Source organism: Lissotriton helveticus, chromosome 3_1 (assembly GCF_964261635.1).
Source record: "Lissotriton helveticus chromosome 3_1, aLisHel1.1, whole genome shotgun sequence".
Lineage (NCBI taxonomy): Eukaryota > Metazoa > Chordata > Amphibia > Caudata > Salamandridae > Lissotriton > Lissotriton helveticus.
The window spans coordinates 211652929-211677139 of record NC_136061.1 but is presented as its reverse complement, the minus strand read 5'-3'; the positions used below and the strand labels follow the sequence as shown (position 1 = coordinate 211677139).

The following is a 24211-nucleotide window of genomic DNA, read 5'->3' as shown; positions in this document are numbered from 1 at the left end:
TCCATGATGTTCACATTCAAGACACCACACAGAAAGACTAGGCCCATGCAACACTCACTACCCCTGGGGATAATGGATGAAAAGTAGGGTAAATAAGTGCAGGCCTCAGACACTGCCTCTCTTCAAAATGGCCCCTTGCACCCCAAGCACATGTTGCCTGTACCAGCCAGCACTCAAGATGGCCACCACCACCACCACCCACATGGCCAGTCCACATCAACAGTACACCCCAAAAAAACAGAAAAACACCCAAAAATCACCACAATCCAATGCCATCCAGGATGTTTACCTTAAAGAGAGTGAGACCCCACAGGCACACTCAGTCCATGCACCACTACCCCTGGGCAAAAGGCCACACCAGCAGCCCCAAAAAAACGACAAAAAACAGCACAATCCCAGCCCATCCATGGCCTCAATGGTGTTTAAATTCAAGAGGACACCCCACAGAAAGACTGGGCCCATGCAACACTCACCACCCCTGGGCAAAGGGCCCGACCAGCAGCCCCAAAAAATGACAAAAACCACAAAAATCAGCACAATCCAAGCCCATCCATGCCCTCAATGGTGTTTAAATTCAAGAAGACAGCCCACAGAAAGACTAGGCCCATGCAACACTCACTACCCCTGGGGATAATGGATGAAAAGTAGGCTAAATAGGTGCAGGCCTCAGACACTTCCTCTCTTCAAAATGGCCCCTTGCACCCCAAGCACATGTTGCCTGTACCAGCCAGCACTCAAGATGGCCACCACCACCACCACCCACATGGCCAGTCCACATCAACAGTACACCCCAAAAAAACAGAAAAACACCCAAAAATCACCACAATCCAATGCCATCCAGGATGTTTACCTTAAAGAGAGTGAGACCCCACAGGCACACTCAGTTCATGCACCACTACCCCTGGGCAAAAGGCCACACCAGCAGCCCCAAAAAACGACAAAAAACTGCACAATCCCAGCCCATCCATGGCCTCAATGGTGTTTAAATTCAAAAGGACACCCCACAGAAAGACTGGGCCCATGCAACACTCACCACCCCTGGGCAAAGGGCCCCACCAGCAGCCCCAAAAAACGACAAAACCCACAAAAAGCAGCACAATCCAAGCCCATCCATGGCCTCAATGGTGTTTAAATTCAAGAAGACACCCCACAGAAAGACTAGGCCCATGCAACACTCACTACCCCTGGGGATAATGGATGAAAAGTAGGCTAAATAAGTGCAGGCCTCAGACACTGCCTCTCTTCAAAATGGCCCCTTGCACCCCAAGCACATGTTGCTTGTACCAGCCAGCACTCAAGATGGCCACCACCACCACCCACATGGCCAGTCCACATCAACAGTACACCCCAAAAAAACAGAAAAACACCCAAAAATCACCACAATCCAATGCCATCCAGGATGTTTACCTTAAAGAGAGTGAGACCCCACAGGCACACTCAGTCCATGCACCACTACCCCTGGGCAAAAGGCCACACCAGCAGCCCCAAAAAAACGACAAAAAACAGCACAATCCCAGCCCATCCATGGCCTCAATGGTGTTTAAATTCAAGAGGACACCCCACAGAAAGACTGGGCCCATGCAACACTCACCACCCCTGGGCAAAGGGCCCCACCAGCAGCCCCAAAAAACGACAAAAACAACAAAAATCAGCACAATCCAAGCCCATCCATGGCCTCAATGGTGTTTAAATTCAACAAAACAGTTGTATCATGCACCCATAACCAACACTGGTCCTACTGGATACTGTGGCTACCCACAATATATTTTATTTAATGTTCTGAAAAAGTTCCAAAATTGTAGTTGCAGCAACTGTAATGCCCCAAACAAACTTACTTGTGAAAGTTGATTTCTAATCCAAAAGTGATCCAAAGAAAGTCAAAAAGGCCTCAAATCCAAATATCCAGCAGCACCCACAAAAAGTAATCCTTCCAGGTCAAGGTCCAAATGAAAGTGACCAGCACATGAAGAAAGTACTGGGAGGAGCCTGCTGGACAGGAACAGGAAGTTGGAGACTGTGGGGCACTTCCTTCCTCCCCCCCCCCCCAAAAATGGACTCCTTGCAAAAAAAAAGGCCATGCAAATGTCAACCTGAGGAGTGATTCTGATAAAAATCATCATTTTCTAAAGGTTTATCCTGTTTGCTGGTGGATTTCTTGTGCAGAATTACTAAATCTCTATTTTGCGAGTGCGAGATTGTTCCTTTCCCCCGCAACTACGTGTTCGGAATTGCAAACTCTCGCGAGGCGTGCTTTGCAAGGTGGCAAGCCGCGATTACGTATTCGCGGGCGCCAAACTCCCGCGGGATCCCGCAGCAAGATCCAAAATGGCGCAGCACTCGCAAAATATGATCGAGAAAAACAACTCGGCAAACGCTGAATGACGGAAAGTGAACGCCGTGAACCACGCCGCGCGCCGCAATATTGTATCACCAAGCAAAAAATCCGCCGCGAGCGAATTCACGGATTTTCGACAAATTCGCGAGAGTTCGCGGATTGCGAATTTGCCGAAAATCCAAAAAATCCGCGAGCGGAGCGGATTTTACGCCCATGCTTACTATCAACCAACAAATCTCCACAAACTCTTGCCTTGCCTGTGACACCACATGGACGCTCGAAGTACCCAAGTTCTTAATCTGGGGTTTATCATCGATAGTAACCTCTCAATGCGGCAACAGGCGGTTAGCGTTGCTTCCACCTGCTTTACCATTCTAAGATGGTTGCGGAAGATCATCTGGATGCTCCCAGACTCCACAAAAAGAACGGTAGTCCAGGCACTTGTCACCTCTCGCCTGGACTACGTTCAGTATCTGGGTGGAAGCCAGGAGGTGCTGAAGAAACTCCAGGTGGTCCAGAATTCCGCATCCCGCCTTTTATGTCACATCCCAAGGAGATCATCCATCTCTCCCATCCTTCAGGATCTACACTGGCTCCGCATTGAGAGCCGCATTAAATTCAAGACCTTGTGCCTTGTCTTTAAAATCAAACAAGGCTGGGCTCCATCTTATCTTCTGGAGCTTGTCCATCCTTATGTCCCTTCCCGGTCTTTACGTTCAGCCACCCAAGGCAATTATGTAACATCTAGTTGCAGACTATCTAGAATGGGTGGCCAGTCCTCTGCATTTCTTGGCCCTAGATTATGGAATTCTCTTCCCTGTTCTATGAAACAGGAATCTTTCTATCTTAAGTTTCGGCGAGATCTTAAGACCTGGCATTTCTCTCAGTGATTAGCTAACTGTGCTCTCCGCCTGCAGCAGTTGACATGCCTGCGCCGGGAAACCCTGCTAAGGGTAGCTGTGCGCGTTATAAATTTAATTAATAATAATAATAATAAGTACCATTGAACAAGCACAAGTCTTGATGGAAACCTGACGCATAGGTAAATATGTCTCATTGCATTTGCCAGCAGTGGCGTTCCGAGCAGCGTATACATGGAAATGGGGCATAGCAAGTAGCATGTACGGTAAAAAGTCCGCATTCCAAAAGAGATAGCCCAATACTCTTATTTATTTATCTAATAAGGAGTGATAACTTAGAGCCCAATTACGAGTCTGGCGGTATGTCGACCTGGCGGCTTCTCATACTGGAGTCAGCTGTATGCTACCTAAGCAAATATAATTTATAGTTCTAATTTGGATGTCCAAGTCTGGCTTGAGCAATTAAAATCTCTTCACACATCACCAATTCCTATAGATTTACCATCAGTACTAATTTAAATCTAGTAGCCTATGTAAACACAATTACCACTTCTGCCTTTACCTGCTCCTACTAATCAAAGGGCTCAACCCATCGGTACCTCATGAAGATTTCAACAAATCATGCAACTTGTTCTTCGTACACAAGGACGGAGTTCATAACATGTTTTTGGAAGTGCAGAAAATAATATGTGCATCTCTCAAATTATATTTTAATAGGGTGCTTAGTCACAGATGTGAAAATGTTTACCAGGTTACTACTTTTTTTATTGACTTCTAGGGGCTTGTCCTCCGCCTTGTGTGCAAGGTATGCGTTATCATTCAGCTTTCCTCCTTAAGAACTCCCTTGTGGCTTCTGTTTGTCTCGGTATCATTCCACTGTAAGATTTACAAAACTCCCCAAAAAAACTGGCAACTTTCTAATAATCAATATTCAATGGTTAGGTTAGTATATCCCATCAATGGTTTCTAATTCTTGTCTACACTATTTTTGTTTGATAGCTTTTTTAAATTATATTCATGGCCTATCACAAGGGAAATGTTGGAAAGTATAATTTTGGAATGTTGTAGCAATGCGTACATTTCTTTAGGGTTTGAATACAGATGTCCATAATTCACTTGATAATGTGCTGACTCGATAACGGGACCTCATTGTAAGTGAATGAACATATGAATACACAGTATAATAAACACGTTTGTGCCTGGGGATCAGATTTGGTTTTTATTACCTCATCTGGAAGTGTTGGTGAGATTCTTAATTTCCATTGGTGATATTTTTAAGTGGAAGAAGTTGTTTGGTGGAACGCTTTTAACTGTCCCTGATGTTTAGCAATTTACTGTCAGCCTGTCTTCGTTCTACATTCTACAGCTCCTATTAACTAGTGTTTGCTTTTTTTATGCTGAAGGCAACCTTTGTTTTTGCTTGAGTAAGGCCAAAGAATTGGACTAGATAAGATATTCTATAGGTCTGGTGTCGAAAGAAATGTTTTCTGAACAAAGGAACCTCAAAATAATAGTTGCATGCATCCATTACTGTTCTAGTTGGCCAACTGCCCTTGCTTGGTTACCGCCAGTGCTCACCATAAGATGTAAGGCTGCAACTGCAGCATTGCTAGGTATATATTCTCTCTTACTGAAATGTGTATAAAGTTGTAGTGTTTCAAACATTCTGTAACATTATCCGCTTTTAAAATGTCTGTGTGGTGCGAATTCCCACACCATTCTCAAACCTGTTTTAGTGAAAGTTCAGTGCTCTTTAGCGCCCCTTTCTCTGGATGTTCATTGGTGCTCTGGGAATGTGAATCTATGGACAATGATGTTGCAGGAAATGCTGCTGGAGGTATCTTCTATAGATTCACAGGCAACCAAATCTACATTCACATTCGATCCATGTTGGTATGCTATTTTGAAACCATGTCATGGGGCTTAAGAAAGATGCTGCATCTGTTATCACAAGACTTCCATTTTATAATGCGTTCTTAGATGTTCCTCCTGGCAGCGTGGTGGATGTTCTGAGTATTTTAATCTAGAGATGATATTTTGACTGGAGAGCTGTTGTTACAGGTAAGTAACATTTTTCTGCAACAGGAAAAGCTGACCTTACTGAATGATGTTGCCATTCAGCAACCTTTTCATGCTGCATAAGGCTCACATGTTTGCGTTCATTTTCAATATAACTCATCTTTCCACATATTACTACCCTGTTCCTAGTCTAGATAAGCTGTTGGATTCTGGTCTGTACACTGGGGAGGTGACGGAGATAACTGGAGCAGCAAGCACTGGTAAGACTCAGGTAAGTGTCCGTAGTAAAAGGGTAAACCATTAATTGCCTCAGAGCTGCTTTGCACCACCTCCTTTTATCCCCCCTCCTTAGTTTAGTTCCTGTTTATCCTCTGACCTGAAATGTTGGGGCCTTGATATTCCCTTTATGTACAGTTGCTTTAAAGCCTCTTTGCACCCATTTTTATTTTCTTGTGTATGCTGGTTCAAAGCCTTTGCAGTGGAGCCCATAGGTGGTGCTCTGACTGTGCTGAGAATCAGACTACCTTCAGCCTGTGGAGATACCTAGTATCTTTCACTTGTTCACCAGCAGAACTGAAACCCCTCTACACAATTTAATTATTCAAAAAGACAATTTTGAATCATTCTTTTAAATAATTGTTTAGTTTTACAATAATTTCATTTTATCTGCAAGGTTTTCACTCTAGAGTGCAGGGGAAGCTTCATAGAAACCTGCCTGTATGATTGAATTATGACAGATACCAGGATGTGGTAGGCCACCTAGGGAAATAGCCAATGGTAGCATGAAAAACTCATGTGTAAAAGACTTGAATGCAAGTGAACCTAAGTTTAATAAATGACTGTACTATTGTGTAAGTCATCTGCAGACTTTATTTAGACTTGGTGGTGATCAATACTTTTCCTATTTACTCAGGTGTGTCTTAGTGTGGCCATTACTGCGGCGCACAGCCTGAAACAGAGCGTGCTGTTTGTTGACTCCACTGGTGGACTAACAGCCTGCCGCCTATTGGAGCTGGTAAAATCTCAGACGGAGGATGAAGAGGAGCAGGTGAGGACAGTAGCTTGAAGGTTTGGGAGAGTTCACAGTTGGTAAAATTGGGCATCCACTTTTCATCTGGGGCCTGCAGTGCATAAATGAGTCTCTACAGTCTTATTTTCATGACCACTTCAATTAAAAAGGTCACATCATAGCCACATTAGTGATCTAATTTGTTGAGAAGGCAAACAGGACACTGCTATTTCTTTTATGCCTTTCACACTGTCCAGTTTTTTTAGTATGCGATTCTGAGGACACTATCTGTTTTACTTTGTTATCAGATATTTATTATCACTGGTGTGTTTTTTTGACAACTTAATGGTATAGGTTATTCACAGTAAATGTTTGATTCCAATTAAATACCATATTAAGTTACTTACTCAATGCTGCTGCAGTGGTGCCTACTGCCCTCCCTTTCTCTTTGACAGGTTGTTTAGCTGCCTCTAGGATGCTGTCTCTTTTATTTTTATTTTTTATAAGCACTTTTTATACATTTTCAACACAGAGTAATTATAATTACTGCTGCAAGTACAGGGTTCCCTCGTGACAACAAAGTATTACATATCTCACCATGCGTGGAGCATAGGTACATTCTCACATCTGCCACCTAAATATTCATATGTCTCTGGGGTCAATTAATATGACCACAACATGGAATATGAATATTTACACTGTTCACAAAGTCCCCCAGAAATACTGCTAGAACTGCCATATGTTAGTCCCTTTATTAGACTTGTTTTTCTGCTAGCATCCACTAATCCTTATTGTCCTTCCAACTGGACAAGTCTTGTGGGGAAGCAACTCCCCATTTCATGGCTTCGTTTCTCTTCACTACCATTAGGCTTGTGGTGAGAAACAGGTTTGTATGTTTTGATGGTCCCCCTCACTCCAAATATTAAGAATGGTTAACCTAGGTGATTTGTATACTTGTATACCAGTGACTCGCCCCAAGAACACCCGACCCTCCTCCCAGAAGGGCAACAGTACTGGACACGACCAAAGAAGAAAGTGCCTTTCTGGCCACAACCTCTCGCACAGATATCCGTATCTACCTTCGCCATCTTTCATGGTGCAGCTGTGGTACTATAGGATCTACAAGGGGTATGGAGTCCATCCTCAATGGCACTAGGGAATTGGAATTATTAATGAGTTTCCTGTTTGTCAGCAAGATATCCCTCTGAAGGAGGGAATAGGACTCGTTAAAACACAAACATTTACAACTATTGCTTTTACAACGCAGTTTTTACATCGCAGCATCCATTAGAACGCATGATTTTACAAAGCATGCCATCGCAACACATTTTTAGAAACTACATTTACAACGCATTCCATTACAACACATTCCATTACAACGGATACCATTACAATGCAAAATACTTTTAGAGCAACGGTGGGATAAGTTTTGGATAGTGTAGGGGTAAAATTACTATTCCCACTCCAGTGAGCGCAACAGTAGTCTAAGTGTTGGATAGTGTAGGGGTAAAAATTACTATTCCCACTCCAGTGAGTGCAACAGTAGGGTAAGTGTTGGATTTACTATTCCCATGTACCCCCAAACCCATATCCACCCTAAAACTTTAAAAAATCCATTACATACCCTATAATGCATTGTATTTGCATGCGTTATAATGGTATGTAATGAATGGCATGCGTTGTAGTGACATGCGTTGTAATGCCTGCGTTGTCGTGGCATGCGCTGTAACACCCACGTTGTAAAGGTAGTGCATGGTAATGACTGCAAAGTAATGGTTGTTTCCCTAAGGAAGGGCTCAGTGAGGAGTCTATCCATTAGAGAGGAATTTCCAATAACCGTTTCTTTTGCTATTTGGGCTAGCAGGGTGTGTCTTGTAGGTATTTGTAGACTTCCAAATTTGCCAGCCCGTACTCCTCTGAAGGAAATACAAGGTAATGTTCATAAACCACACAATTTACTCATCCCAATGGAGTCCCAACCATAGAATGCCTGGAGTTTCCCTACCTCTACAAGCATGTCAGAGCCCTACATAGGGGTCTCTTGTTGGGAGGATGATGTATCCTTATGTTAGGTGGTGGCATTTGGTGTTAGTGATTTCAGAATGCACAAATTGTACTGTTATAGGCCATTTGGCTAAAAGACGTGCAGTTTGACTTATTCGGAAAACTGCAACTATTATTTGAGAAGAAGGAATGAGAGGATATGGTTACATAACTCTTTAGGACTGTTATGCAGTTGTGGATAATGTACAATAATGAATTAGACACTTGCAGAACATCAGATCAAACAAGTTGTGACCATTCAGACGCTGGGTATTGGTCAACTGTGCCACAATTTACTATTCAGTTCTCTTCTGGAAGAGTTCTTTCTGCGATAGTCTCTTCTCTAAAATCTATTTAATTTGTCACATCTCTTTGCTTCCTTCAACATACTACTAGAATGAAACATCTGAACGCAAGCTAATGACACCTCTTGAGCAAGGATTTTAATTGAATTGCTGCATGGCATAATCCATTTGTACTTGGAGGTACTTAAACCTAACAAGAAAATACTGTTTCCTCTTGCCACTTCCTGTGCTATCATTACTGAAAGAACCATACCTTATATATATTCATCTGCCATCAAAAAACTTGTCGTAACAGGTATTCTAGACTAAGGGCCTCGTTGAATTTGGCAGAATGGGGGCATTGCCATAAATCGGCGGTACTTCTTATCTTTCTGTTCCCCTACCATATGTAAAGTCAGGGAAGCATTGTGGTAAAATTAGAGCAGCCTCTGTTGGCTATGCCAGTCGAATCCTGGACAAGGTGGATACCTGTCCAGGTCATTCTTTAAATAGATGACTGTCCACCAGTGTATAAATGACCCTGTCTTTTGCTGTTACGTTAGTGAGGTGTTCATCTCAGCTAAACTTACTGACCTAAATTATGCTTTGGATGAGACAGTACAGGTACTCCTACGGCTTCTAATTTCACTAAATTATTTCTTTCAGATTTCATCGAAGCGTATGGGCTTTGAAACTTTCCTTCTGATGCCCTCTTTTCACTTGATAAATGCATATGGAACGCCTTTCTATCTAGATGAGTATACAGTCTGGCTTCAGCTACCACTGAGGCTGTAGGAATGGAGCACACTACATCACCCAACCATTTTGGCAGGGCAAAACTTCACCTCACTAGCAATCTCACTTGCAGCCCTGTAATTAGGGAGAGGAGAAGAAGTTCAGCCCACCACGTACCCACACTTAATATTACTTATGTTGTGCTTCACAAACGACTGCTGCCGTTTCGACGTGGTGCAAATAACAGATATTACTATTACTCAGTGTAATGATACTCACTTTACGGTCAACCAGTGGATTGAACACCGATTTAACCGTGGAAGTATAATAATTTATCACCTACAGAGCAAAACAGATGTCACAAGCAAATAGTATTTCAAGTGGTGTCCTGACAGCATATAAGCATAGTCCTTCATGGTTTCTAAACTTTCTGACACTCTTACTTGGAGTAAATAAGCTCTTAAGAGATAAAGCAGGAATTCATCTTTTCTATGGATCTTGAAGATAGGTCACAAAGCTCTTGATGTGGGGGCACTTTGTTTTTCCAAGTTCAAAGTTCGTGCCCAACTTGAAACACAAATGTGTGCCTAACTAGTGGCTCATGCAGCATCCTAAATTTCACACAACACACCTCTCCTCTACCCAGCTTACTTTGTAGTGTAGTTCCGATAGTACCCTTTCATGCAGGACCTTCGCTGTTTAAGGATAACATATACTGTGGGCTTGGTGGCAAACTGACTCTGTACACCCCCACCGAATATGTCAGCCTATATATTCGCATTAGCTAGCTCGCAGAGCCACTAGAATCTCCTGTTATCAGAGAGATTAGTTTCTTGCAACCTCAGAACATAACCTCAGACTCGTGGGAACAACATACTACTTTTCATCCAGTCACTCGTGCTTGCTTGTTTTGTTCTCGGAGAGATACACAGAAGAAACAGTTGAGCATGTTTACAATAAGAATTTATTGTACAGGTGTTCTTCTCATGTAAAATAAGTGCACTGCTACAACTGTAATACAGTAGCAGAGATATAGAACCAGCAGTACAGTGAATAAAAAGAAATAGTGTTGTTCTACCATTTTGCAATAGTCATGAACACATACATGATTATAAAATGCATTTATAAAATAAGTGCGTACTCCTAAGATGCCTGACTAGAAGTACTCAAGTGTACCTAGCATGAGTAGGTGCGGAAGAGCCTAAGAGCCAAGAATCCCACTAGGATTTAGGCGAACCCCCATACCTGAATAGTGAAAGTGTGGGACTTCATCCTGGACTTGAGCTGGACACCCCGCAAGGGATCGTCAGACCACTGTCAGCTGGAGTAATTGAATGCCGGAGCTGCAGTGTCTCTGGTCAGTGTGTCTGCCTTGAAGTCTCAGTTCCCTCCTGCTTTCCGATAGCAAGAGGTGCTGTATTTAAACAGTCTATGTGCATATGTTTCCCATTGTTCAGTATTAGGATGACGTTGGAGATTAAACCTTGTGCGTTGATGGGAGAGGTGAAGTGTACCTCCTGGAGAGTGTACTCCTAGATTATTCATATGTGCTAAGGATGACGTCTTAGCAGTATCGATTGGGAAAAACCCCGCTTCGGCATGGAACTAGGTAAAAGGTTTAGTCCATAAAAGGCTACAGTCCTTATAAGGCGTTCTGTCCATACAAGGCAGTCTCGCCTTATTTGGAGTTATGTCCTTATAAGGCTCTATCATATGAAATGACGTGAGATGATGTAGGAAAAGTGTACGATGTTCCATCGCTCTATATCAAGGTACCAATATGAAATATAACACCTTCCCATCCCTCCTCTTATTCAATCCAGTGTAGAAGAAAGGAACAGGCCAAAAGGGAAATGTCAGAAGGTGGGTGTGGATTTTTCGTACATGATAGCACTCTGCTTTCCACACAACACATCCAGGGACACACACAGAGTCCTAGGTTAGACATGAAGAAGATAAGTTCCTCCTAATATGCATCCATTATCGAAAGTGTAATTACGCTGGGACGACAACAGTCAGTTATGCTAAAAAGTATAGCATTTCATTGTAAGCCCACCAGGAAGTATATATTTGGGTTTCACCTGGAAGTATTTATATTTTTTCCTAGTCCAAACTATTAGAGTTAGTTCTTTCATCTTGTTCCTTTGTAAGTAGGATATGACCTTCTGCTTGTCTCTTGTTATTGTACGTCCTGGTAGTCACATCAAAAGCATTCAGACATATCCTTATTCCCTCACTTCTCTAATACAGTTACCTCAGAGTGACAGATATTACATTACCTTTCCATCTTCCACTTTGGGTCACCACAGGGTCTACTAACCTCACTAGATATAGAAACCTTGAAGGAGAAATAGGGGCGGTTGGACAATGTTGTGGTCACCCTTTTATTCTTTCCTCAGCCCTGTTATCCATCCCACTCGCCTGGGGATAGAAATAAGGGAATTTTTGATTCAGTTCCGGTCTCCAATTAGGCTGTACGACAGAACAATGCAGGGAAATACATAGCATGCCGTAACCACACATTTTTGAGCCTGCATTTTTTTACAACGCATATGCTTTTACAAGGTACGCCATTACCATGCATTGTTTATATATATAAAAACAATGTATTTGTGGGAAGAGACCCCTCACACTCCTAACCTACCTTAAATGCTTGGTAAAAGCATGCATTATAAAAACATACAAATGGTTAAAACATGCATTCTAAAAAATTCCTGGTAAAGGCACAATGTGGTAAAAACATTGTTGTAAAGGCTGTTTCCCCTCCAGCAATTCTTCATTGGGGACCAAGACTGGTGGAATTATATAAGGAGAGCCTTCAACCGCCACCCTCGTGCCTGATCAGGTTTGGTAAGGTATTGGTTGTCTTGGATGGAAGCCCGGCCTTCCTGTAGTCTGCTGGGTTCTGATTGGAAGGAGGCCTCTCTTCCTTCTGGGAGACCCTGTCCACTTCAAAGAGAAGTCCCTGCTCTTTGTTTGCCAAGACAGGTGGTTGACGTTTATCTCTCATCTCATCATGGGCTCTTTTCCCGGTTTCCACTTTCCTACACCAGCGGCTGCCCCTCAGGAAGTCGTAGTTTGGGGCCATTCCATATCTGAATAAAGAACTGTGGGGCATCTGTACCAACCTGCATTTGCCTTGTAACGGTGGGAGCCTTCAAGTATGTACAGTGCCTGTATTGGGAATATCGGAATGCCTGTAGCTTTATATGGAATGGGTCATGACTTAACTTCTTGCCCTACCAATAATAGTCATCCTCCTGTCCGTAGATGTCAAATTGGAGCAGAGAATAAAGGACGATTGTCATACGTGGGCAGCTTTAAGTCTTGTGTCTCCACTGGCTTATCCGGGGACAGCACATAAGGGGAAGGACACCTTTTTAAAGAAAAGGTTTATTGTTCTTTTGATAATTTTCCCTCCTTACATGGTGTTTGGTCTACAGTGCAACCTGTATACAAAGCCTGAGGATCCAAAATATCCCAAATACAGTAGATGAATAATCCCAGAACGTGCAATTAATGTTCTGTTAGAAAAAAACAGTGTTGTTTTAAAAGAGCGTGGATGTTCCCCAAAATGTACCTGAGAGTTTTTGTCAAATTACTGACTTCTGTGAGAGTTTACTGTAAGGTGGATTTGTAGAACATTGCTAGTCACCCGTGAGGCTATCCAGGCGCTGAATAGGTGAGTTTAGGCATGTGGTGAGGCTGAGCCTGCATACAGGCAATCTCAATGGTCCTGCAAGAAGACTAATTGAAAAGCCAGGTGTTCAGCTTCTTGAGCACTTCAAGGAGTGAGGAAGAGGCCCTGGTGTGTTGGTGGAGGCTGTTCCAGGTTTTGGAGGATTAGTAGAATGATCGACCTCCTGTTCTGCTTCTGTGGATGTGGGGTGTGTGTGTGTGAGTGAGAGTGCTGCTGAGCGAAGTTGTCTCAGGGGTTAGTGTAAGTGAAGCCAGTGATTGAGGTATGTGGATCCCATGTTGTGTTGTGACTTGAATGCGTGTGTGAGAAATTTGAACTGGCTGCGCTTCTGGATGGGGAGCCAGTGGAGCTCTCTGAGGAGTAGTGTGGATTTGGCGCGGGAGGTCCAGGACAAGTCTGGATGCAGAGTTTTGGATGGTTTGAAGTGGGAAACATCCTTTACAACGCAACTTTTACCACGCAGTGCCTTTACGACACAACTTTTACAACGCAAACCATTACAACGCATTGCGCTGGGGGGCGCTCTAGGATAGGGAATAGGTTTAATTTACTATCCAACACCTTCCCTACTATCCACGGGGACTGGAGTTGGAATAGTAAATTAAACTATTCACTATCCAGCGCCCCAAAGCACTATGCGTTGTAAAGGCATGCGTTGTAAAAACAGTGTTGTAAAGGCATGCGATGTAAAAGCATGCGTTGTAATGTCATACATCCTTTGAAGTCTATGAAAAAGATGGGTGGGTATGTCGGGGTAGAATGTGTTGCTGTAGTTCAGTCTGTTTGTGATTAGGGCCTGCACGGTGGTACGCCTGGTGTCCGGCGCCACTTGAAGATTTCACGTGACACGCGATGTATTTGGAAGCATGAGGAGATGACGGCGTTGACCTGGAACTTCATGGTGAGGTTATTGTCTGAGATGAGGCCAAGGTTCCTAGCTTGGTTGGTTGGGGTGAGTGTGGGTCCAGGTTTGGCAGGCCATCAGGTGGAGTCCTAAAGGTGAGCTCCTATTCCCAAAAATCAGCACTTACATTTTATTGGTGTTGAGCTTGAGGCAGTTTTCTTTCCTCCAATTGGTCATGTTGGTCATGCATTGTTTGAAGTTTGTCTTGGTGGGGATGGTTATCTGAGAGGGAAACAAAATGACCCGGGTGTTGTCCGCATCGGAGATGATGTTGATTCCGTTGGATATGATGTTTGCCAGAGGAGTCTTGTACATGTTGAAAAGTGTGGGGCTGAGTGATGATTCCTTTGGGATTCCGCAGATTAGGTCCTTGGGTTTTTATGTGCACGGTGTGAGCCGGACTTGTTGAGTTCTTCTGTAGAGGAAGGAGGCTATCCATTTGAGAGCTGGTCCTTATATTCCTGCTGTGTGTAGCCTGGCGCCAAGTGTTTGGTGGAAGACGGTGTTGAAGGCAGCGGAGAGGTCGAGGAGGGATGAGGGAGGCGGTCTGTCCACTGTCCGCGGCGATAAGTTCTGTTTCTGTGCTGTTGTTATTTCAGAATCCTGATTGTGAGTCATCCTTGAGTTTGTGGTGATCAAGGTTGCCAGAGAGTTGTCTGTTGGCGATCATCTCAAGGACTCTGACTGGCAAGGGGAGCAGCGAGATGGGTTGTTCGTTGCTGAGCACTTTGTGGTAGGCTGAGGTTTTTTTTTTTTTCATTTTAAGAAATTTTTATTTTATTTTAAGAACATACAAGATAATTATAACAAGTCACATATATCAATCAAATAAGGTAATAAAGATGATATAAAATGACTATGAAGAAGAAAACATTTAGGAATGAGAGGGGGGAAGGGAGAACGGAAATTAGAAAAGAAAGCTAGAAAGGAAAGAGAGAAGTAGGAAGAGAAGAGAAGGGAAAGGTAGAAAGAAAGAGAAGAGGGTACAAGAATTAGACGGAGGAAAGAGAAGATAAATAGTTAGATAGGGGAAGCCAGAGAAGATCAGATTTAATTTTCAAGGGTATAGAAGAGGAAGAGGAGGCAATGGCAATTCGATGTTCATCACATATGAAATTCCACCAAGTGTGAACAGATAGTGTGGAGTTATCTTTCCAACAAGACAGAATAACTTTGAAAGCAAGAGCAATAAACAAGTCAAGTAATTTTGCATTGGATGGAAGAATATCAAGGCTGAGGTTTTTTGATGAGGTTAGTGACTGACGTGTTTCCAGCTATCTGGGAAGGTGTCTGTCTTGAAGTAGGTGCTGATGATGGAAGTGAGTTCTGCGCTGATCGTGGCTCTTCCCACCTTGTAGATATGGTGGGGGCAAGGGTGAATTTGTTTCGTGGAAGAAGTCGGAGAGGTTGTTTCAGGGTTCTTGTGTAGAGGTAATGGTGTTGATTGTGACTTTTGGGTTGGTCACTTCCTTGACGATGGTGAACAGTTCTTGCTGTTTTTGGAGCTAGATTTGATTCTCAGGGTCATGTCCTTTTTCTTGGTCTCTTTCACTTTGTGGCACCTTATGGTGATAGTATTTAAGGAAAGCCTTGTAGGTACTTCTTGCAGTGATTCCTCGAGTCCTTCTCCATTTCCATTTGAGTTGTTTTCAAACTCTCTTGGATTTTCTGAGGTCAGCATGGTACCAGCTAGCTTGTTTGTTGGGTCTTTTAGGTTTTTTTTTGTTTTTTTCTCAGGGGTGCCAGTGTATTGGTGATCCAGTGATTGAAGTTATGTCGTTGGTGGGGTTTGGGTAGTTTAGTTGGAGGGCGTTGAGCAGGGCCAGACTGGCCGTAGCAGGCACCGGGCTTTCCCCAGTAGGTTGGAACGGTGGGGGCCGTTTTTGCAGCAGTGTTGCAAAGTCGGCCCCTTGTAACAAAAGCGCAGCAGCAGTGTTCCTGCCAGTACACAAATTAATTGATTAAAATGAGCACCATTTGATTAGGTTTCATGTTGGTATGAAAGGAGAGTTAGTTTACAGACTGTGTACACGTATTTTCCATTATAATGATTTTCATTATTCTCCATTGATAATCATAAGCAGTAAATAGTCCCGTCCACAGCACTTTTCCCAAAAGTCACATTTGGTGTAACATCTTTGCCTTACTTTGGAAAGGCCAGTAAGTATATGTGACACACATGTATAATTTAGCAGCTTAAAAACAGCTATACTGTTAGTTTCATTAATTTAGTTTTGATGCTGAGCCACCATATATAAGACCTTGAAAACGTCAATAAAAGGGAGAAAAGAGACATTTCAAAACTATTCTTTGCAAACCTTTTTTTTTTATTTTTTAAAGTGGATGCAAAGCAAGGACAAGGTAATGTAGCCCTATAGGTTGCAGCTATGTAAGAGAAAAAGACACTGCTTCTCTAAGGGCAGCAAAGACCTCCAGTGTGCCATCATGCCTGCAGGTGGCAGTTGGCATCAAAGGAGAGTTAGTGTATAGCTTCTGTGCACGTATTGTCTGTTGTAATGAGTTCTATTATTATAGTGAGCTACTGGGCTACTCATTTGCTTTGCTGACCTCATACGGGATTTTCATCCTGTTGGCAGACTTTGGGGCCCATTATGATGTCGGGCGGATTGCCTCCACCAGGCTGGCGGTAGCCACCGCCGGCCTGGCAGAGGCAATCCGCCCGACACCTATGCCCGGATTCCCCCCTCCCCGCCGTATTTGGATGGCGGGGGGGAGCGCGGCGGACGGAAAGACCGTCCGCCGCTTTCCCGCCGCGGTCGCCTGTTTGATATGGTGTTTGATATGGTGGCGGTGTCCATTGGACACTGTCAGCCATATTACAATGGTGGGTGTAAGGGGCCTTTCCGCGTTGGCAATGCCGCCACGGAAAGGCAGGCGGTGTGTGCTGTGGGGGCCCCCTGCGGGGCCCCCAGGTGATGGCAGAGATGGGGGACCACAGGGGGGGTACCTATGGTACCCCCCCACATTTGCATATGCAAAGCGGCAAACACCGCGCAGTGCCTGCCGTGTTGCATATGCAAATGCGTTCAGAAATGTTTAGCATTGTGGCGGGCGGTGCAGAGTGCACCACCCGCCACAATGCTAAACATGTAGGATGTGCCCGCCACTGTGGCGGGCACATCCTAATTCCCCCTACGGGACCCCCGCCCTTATGGCGGGCGGTCCCGTTCTCCGTTAGGGTGGCGGGCGGACAAAGTCCGCCCGCCATCCTAATGTGCCCCTTTGTGTTTTTATTTTATCGTACTGCTTACTCTCCCAGACTATCACATACACTTTCCCTTGGTCAGAAACTTAAACCAAGCACATTCCATTTCTGAATGTTGTCACTATATGTATTATGTGATAATTGCTTTGCTGACCTCATACGGGGTTTTCATCCTGTTTGCAGACTTTGGGGCCCATTATGATGTCGGGCCTATTGCCTCCACCAGGCTGGCGATAGCCACCGCCGGCCTGGCAGAGGCAATCCGCCCGACACCTATGCCCGGATTCCCCCCCGCCGTATTTGGATGGCGGGGGGAGCGCGGCAGACGGAAAGACCGTCGGCCGCTTTACCGGAAAGGGAATAATATGGTGGCGGTGTCCAATGGACACCGTCAGCCATATTACAATGGCGGGTGTAAGGGGCCTTTCCGCGGTGGCAATGCCGCCACGGAAAGGCAGGCGGTGTGTGCTGTGGGGGCCCCCTGCGGGGCCCCCAGGTGATGGCAGAGGTGGGGGATCACAGGGGGGGTACCTATGGTACCCCCCCACATTTGCATATGCGATGCCTGCCGTTTTGCATATGCAAATGCGTTCAGAAATGTTTAGCATTGTGGCGGGCGGTGCACAGTGCACCGCCCGCCACAATGCTAAACATGTAGGATGTGCCCGCCACTGTGGCGGGCAATCCTAATTCCCCCTACGGGGCCCCAGCCCTTATGGTGGGCGGTCCCGTTCTCCGTTAGGGTGGCGGGCGGACAAAGTCCGCCCCCCATCCTAATGTGCCCCTTTGTGTTTTTATTTTATCGTACTGCTTACTCTCCCAGACTATCACATACAATTTCCCTTGGTCAGAAACTTAAACCAAGCACATTCCATTTCTGAATGTTGTCACTATGTGTATTATGTGATAATCACTTATCAAAGTAGCTCATTGAAAATGTCCCCTTAAAAATTGCTTCACTTTAGAAGCTCATTGAAAGGTGGCTTAATCAAAAATATTCATGAATGTATTGAATAGGCTTACCCAGATATTTCAGAAATTGAAGTATGGAATAGTAAAGTAGCGTATATTTGTGCTCTTGGTGACTGTACCCCTTAGCTCTGAGATGAGAGAGTGATTGTTGAAAAGAGAGCTTGCATCCTCTTGCCTGTTTCTCTCTGTGTGAGTAAGAGATGGTTGGTGGCTGAACTTAATGGAGCATTCCCCCCCAGTGTAAAGTAATGGCTACGTTGACATGGTGTCTTCAAGTTTCTCCTAGGTGAGTGCTGAGCATTTATGGCTGCTGCACAGTTTCTCCCCCAAACTATCATGGCCAATTGCCAGTTACTTGCGCAACTCTATTACAAGTTCTGTTTTTATCTCTTTGCATTCGGCTGATGGGACAGCATACTCCATCTTTTCTCTTTGTTTCAGGAAGAAGCAATGCAGAGAATTGAAGTTGTACGGGTTTTCGACATATACAAGATGCTGGATGCATTGCAGGACTTGCGCTGGAGCCTTTCCCAGCAGGTATATTCTATCTTCCTTTCACTCACTGTCCCTTTTTTTCTCCCACTTTTCAACCATGCCATAAAAAGTATACATCCTTAGCATTATGGCCCTCAAACAATGTGAGGTGATTTGAATCTGCGCTGCTTTCCCTCTGATAAGGGATTATACTGATGGAGAAGCCAGGCCTATAGAAATGTCTAAATAATATAAAGATCTTGCACACATAGTGAGGTTAACAGAATGTTTTTTCAACATCCTCTTCTTGGGGTCATAGACATATTCTGCAAGCACCTGTCTCTAAAATAGGTTAATTACTTTAGAAACAGGCAAGGTCATTGAGTTTACACATTCAGTGTTTAAAAACACCTGCAGCAGTGGGATTTAGTTGTTTCTTGGTTTAGTGGTTTTCTTTGTTTAGTGTCTAATATTCAATGTCGTGTGAATAAGCAAAGCAAATATTTTTTATGAAGAGCACGATTTTAACCATTACCCCATACAAAATGTATTACGCATCTGATATTGGCTAATTTTGTGAGCAACTGTGACTAACATAAACCATAACTGTGACCTAAATATTAGAACTTCTCACCGTAATTGAAAGTGGTTAGAGACCCAACATTGTTTGCAAATGTCTATAGTATACTATTTTTGGCTTGTTCTATGGCACCGAAATATTTGGGACTAATCTGTTTTGTTACTAATCCCATCACTGTTCTCTCATAACTCCACAAACTAAAATGTCATAATTGAAGTTTTATACGTGAGCTGTTCACATGCCACCACCCTCCAAATATGTGTGCAAAGGACCAAGACAAATCTGCTCGCCTTTTCATTTACTTTTGTCGCACTTGATTAGGGGATGCCATAGCGATCCATAAAGAAAGGTGCCTGTAGTGTCATAAAATGCAGAGAGGAAGATTTAAAAATATATATATATATATATATTTCTTTATTCACATTGTAAATGTGCAATCTGTACAACACAAAAAACTTCCTGGGTAGACTGATCATAACATATAAACATTTAAATAGTTCCGCAGCACAGTAGTCCCCTATCTCTCGGGGGTTTCCATTACAAGAAATGTATTCCTACCTGGGATTGGCCCAGAGGGGCAGGGGGATGACATGTGTGCACGTGGACGTAATAACTAGAAAGCTACTGATCAATGGTCCACTGTGGGCACAGGGCAGGAGACGGAAACAGTGCTGCATTATTCATCAGTCACACTTCTCATACACACCCTATATCCACCCCACTGCAGCGTCCATCGGACTTCCACTGGGGGGCGTGAGGAGCCATGAGGCTACGCTAGACCCCGTCTTGGTTCCCCACCGTCGTCAAAGGAGCCTCTGCCAAATCATTTCGTGAGCCTGGGGTGGATTCCACAACCACCGTTTCTCTGTCCTCTCCCAGGTGGTCTTCCATAGCGCCCCATATCTCCAGGTCCCTCTCTGCATTGTCATCTGTGTGGATTTTACGAGGCCTACATTCTTCAGCTACTGCCTACTCCATTAAATCAGTTCTCCATTTACCCCACGTTGGTGGTATCGGGCTGGCCCAGTGAATAGCTATTCGCGACCTGGCCAGCACCAGTCCCAGTTGGGCACATCTACCCCATCTTCCTACCTTCTTTAGGGAGTAGCAGTAGTCCTAATAGGCTATGGTGTATCGTCAATTCAGCTCTAACTCCCATTACCCATTGCACCTCCCACAGTATCTCCTCCCAAAGGGGTCTCACCACATGGCACGTCCACTTGACGCGACAGAAGTTGGCTGGAGTCCCACAGCACCTCATACACCCACCTAAACACGTTAGGTAGACCCTGTGTAGTCACTGCGGCATCAGATAAGCCCTATGCAGGTTATAAAATGATGTCAACTTAAATCTAGCATGCTAGCCACTTATTGCACCTGTGCTCTAGCACGTCTCCACTCTACATCTGAGAGGGTGGCCTCAAGGTCTCCATCCTGATTGTCGTGGGTGGATGTCTGCCTGCCTTTGGAGCTGGGTACAAATGGCAGATGGTGCCCCCAGTTGAACCTTAGTCCAACACCACCTTCAGGACGTGTGAGTAACATGGATTGTCTGGGAAAGTTATCCATATCTCTTTGACCGTACAGGACATGCATGCAGTCCAAGTCTGTTTGGATACTCCGGCTCAGGAGACTTGAAACCTTTCAAATTAAAAAGCTAGCTCCCACATGAATATTAGCAATTATTGAAGGGAAGTCTGGATCGACAGGCATTTAACTTTGCTATTGGACATTATATTTCTATGGTTACCTAACTGTGTTTTTCATTTCAAAATTGTTGCTTTTAACACAGTATTGCTATATTGGTATAGATTTATAGCAGTGTATATGTCTTCAAACTGGAAGAAAAGTCTCTAATAGGTTGTGGAGCTTGTTTGGTACAGGACACAGCCACAGAATATTGCCCTGAGTGTATATTGAACCAAAGCCTACTGTGCGTCACTGTGCTCTGTTTCGAATGGGTTAGGCTGTTCTTTAAAAACAGGTATTGCTATGTTGATGTCTGATTTTAATGTCAGTGAGTGTGTGTCACCGATTCCTAATCTAGTGTGTTTTGCAGGTGGCTAGCTCCTTGGGGCCAGTGAAGATTGTGATTGTCGATTCAGTCTGTGCTGTGGTTTACCCGCTGTTGGGGGGCAAACAATCAGATGGTGAGTAATGGACTGCACTTGTTGGGTTTTGAGTGGACTGGGTCAGTGAGCCAGCAATCTCAAGGCTGCTAACTACTAAAAAGGTAATGATTTGGCGGAATACATTTTAGGTGTTGCAGCAGTTGTGTGGTAGTTGCTTGGATTTACATTAAAAAAAATGTTTTTATTCATTTGCAATGAACGTTTTGGACGTGTTCGGTGCTTTTTATTTTGTGAGTATTACTGAAGCATTACAAAAAGGAAAAAAAGACCACATTACGGAAGCCTCCACTCAACTGTAGGTAGCCTATATCCTGGCCAAAGCTAGCGCCCTATTATGGGATGCTCAGTTGTGGCCTCTTTTGCCTCTGGTGAATCCAAACCAATCATTCAATCAACTTGGATTTGTATAGTGCTGCTAATCACCTGCTAGGGTATCCAGGCGATGGGTTCTTGATAGGAACGGTCGAAGAGGCAGGTTTTGAGTCCCTTTCTGAATTCTGGGAGAGAGGCTGATGTTCGGAAGTGCAGACAAAGGTCATTACAGGACTTGGCAGCGAGGTAGAAGGAACTTCCTCCGCTGTTGCGTTGGCGGATGGGAGAGTGTGAGCAAAGGCGAGGGAGGCAAAGCACTGGTATCTAGGGTTTTTTGGAAGATGTTTGATGGTCCTTTATCGTGGAGGGCCTTGTATGTGTGTATCAGCATCTTGAATTGTCCTCTTTTCTGGATAGGGAGCCAGTGGAGCACAATAGTACGTGTACATATGTATCTCTATATCAGTGGCATACGAATGCTCTTGTGGACGGTGTGAGAAGTTGGCCTATTCTAGTGATCACTATGTATCATTCCAAACGACCCTTATTGATGATTGGTTGTAAGTCAACCTAATAGACCAGCTATCCTAGTAGCATGGACAAGAGCAGTCTTTAGGCTAAACTCTAGAGGGCGTGTTAAGCCAGCTGTTTACCACCACATTTACCCTTTGACCACCAAGTGAAAGGACACCACACAAGTTGTTATGAAAATAAAAGTATATTTATTTATAACAGTACTACCCTGAACTCTTTATGAGTCAGGGAGCTAAGCACAACACAAAACTCTTAAGAAAATACTGAAAGTCGCACAATTTACACAAATGCCCGAGGGGCACGAGAAACCATATACTACAAAAGTGGAATGCGAATTACTAGCAGGTAAGTAACTATTCTCAGAGGCTTTGGGATCGCTAGGACTAGACTACTGAACCTTTAGATTACTAGCAGGAGGCCTAGGGAGATCGGGTGCAGAGTGTGCACTCTCACGCGGGATGCGGAACAAAGTCTATGGAGGCTAGTAAATGCAAAGTTAGTGTTATCGGACGAATCCGACTATGTAGAGCTGAAACGAAAAAGGATCTGGGCACTTAGATAGTTAAGCTATGCTGGAGCACCGAAATGCTCAGGTTACCTAGCCCAGGGGCTGCGGCTGCATAGGTCTGAAAAGACGTCGGGAATCCTCGTTGCAGTCTATGGAGCCTGAAAGAAGAAGTTGCTGGCAGGCGACCAGTGATGAAGTTCGATGTGATCCAAGCCTGGATCGATGAAGATGAAGACCTGTAAGCAGAGGGGACCAAGTTCTGAATCACTAGCCAGGTGGGTACCAGGATGGCACCGGGCGAAGTCACCTCGACCAGGTGAGTGGGCGGCGCTGGGCTCTGCAGTCTCTCGGACCAGGAGGCGTTGTCGGCGACCAGGATGGAGGTGCGAGCTGTCCCACGGTGGTATCTGCTGTCGACGTCGCTGGACCCAGGATTGGGGCAACAAGTCTTGGCAAATGCAAGCCCACGCGGTGGACTCAAAATGGCGTCTGGAGTGGACCAGGAGGATCCGGGGTGCTCCTCTGTTGGAGGGGAGCAAGGGCCAGTCTGGAGCAACCAGACCAGCGGTGTTGTCGTCGTGGTTCGTCGTCAGAAGGGCCACTAGCCAACGGGCAAGTGTCCTGGACAACGCGGTGAGCAGCAAAGAGCAGAAGGGCCCCACGCAGATCTCGTGGATGCTGGAGGGCTGGACTTCGGTGCTGGAGCTGCTCAGGGTTGGGGCTTCTCAAACCCCAAAGCACTCACTCAAGGATCCCTCGGTGGTCGTGATGGGCAAGCGTCGTGCAGTCTTGAAGATGGCCGGTCCCTCGAGGTCTCGTCACACCCACGAATCTCAGCTGGGCTGATGATGCAGGTAGAGGTCAGAGGTGCCAGGGAAGCCGGTTCTCGTCGAGCTGGGCAGTCTTGATCCGGAGGAGAGACTTACAGCAAACCGCGATGCTTGGTTGGTGCCTGCTGCTGCAGGGTGACTACTCCTTAGTCACAAGGGAGAAATCTTAGGAAGAAGTCTTGAGTTCCTTTCGTAGAAAGTAGTTTCAGGATTCAAAGATGATCTAATTTGGAAGGGGCCTGCTCCTACCTTTATCCTGAGAAAAGGGGCTGGCACGCGACTAAGTCCTGCCCTATGGGTGGGACTAGGAGGGGGGTGGTTACACCCCTCTCCTTTGTCCGGTCTCTCCCCAGCTCAGGGGCTGGTGTGCCCCAGGAACTGGTTTGAGCCGGCATATGCACAGTGAGCACCGGGGTGCCACTTGCAGTCACCTTCCTCTATAGCCCTGCCTACCTGGGATACACAAAACCCTGTCTGGGATGGTGCTGGCACCGCCCCTGACAGGAAACCCTTTGTCCAAGCACTCCTCGCTGGAAGGACTCCCAGCAGCAGGAGGTCAGACTTGTGTCTCGGTGGCAGCATCCATTTTGTGGAGCTGAGGCTATGTCCAACTTTAACCGGGGTTACAGGCTACCAACATGTCTTCTCCCTCTAGAGGGGTGGAATGCTACCCCCGTCGCCAGAACTGGCAAGGGGGTGGTATTCCAAAGCGTATGACACCTTACACGACATGTTTAGATATTGTCAGACCAAA

The 24211-nt window shown here is 44.9% G+C and overlaps 1 protein-coding gene across 2 annotated transcripts in view; it reads left to right on the top strand.

Moving 5' to 3' along the window:
- Positions 1-24211, top strand: part of RAD51D (RAD51 paralog D) — a 151975-nt gene that overhangs the window by 48351 nt on the left and 79413 nt on the right. For both annotated transcript variants that reach the window (XM_078679608.1, XM_078679609.1), the window contains exons 5-8: positions 5404-5485; positions 6128-6262; positions 18529-18624; positions 21201-21291. In XM_078679608.1, the coding sequence (XP_078535734.1) occupies positions 5404-5485; positions 6128-6262; positions 18529-18624; positions 21201-21291 (404 nt within the window). The remainder of the gene's footprint in view (positions 1-5403; positions 5486-6127; positions 6263-18528; positions 18625-21200; positions 21292-24211) is intronic.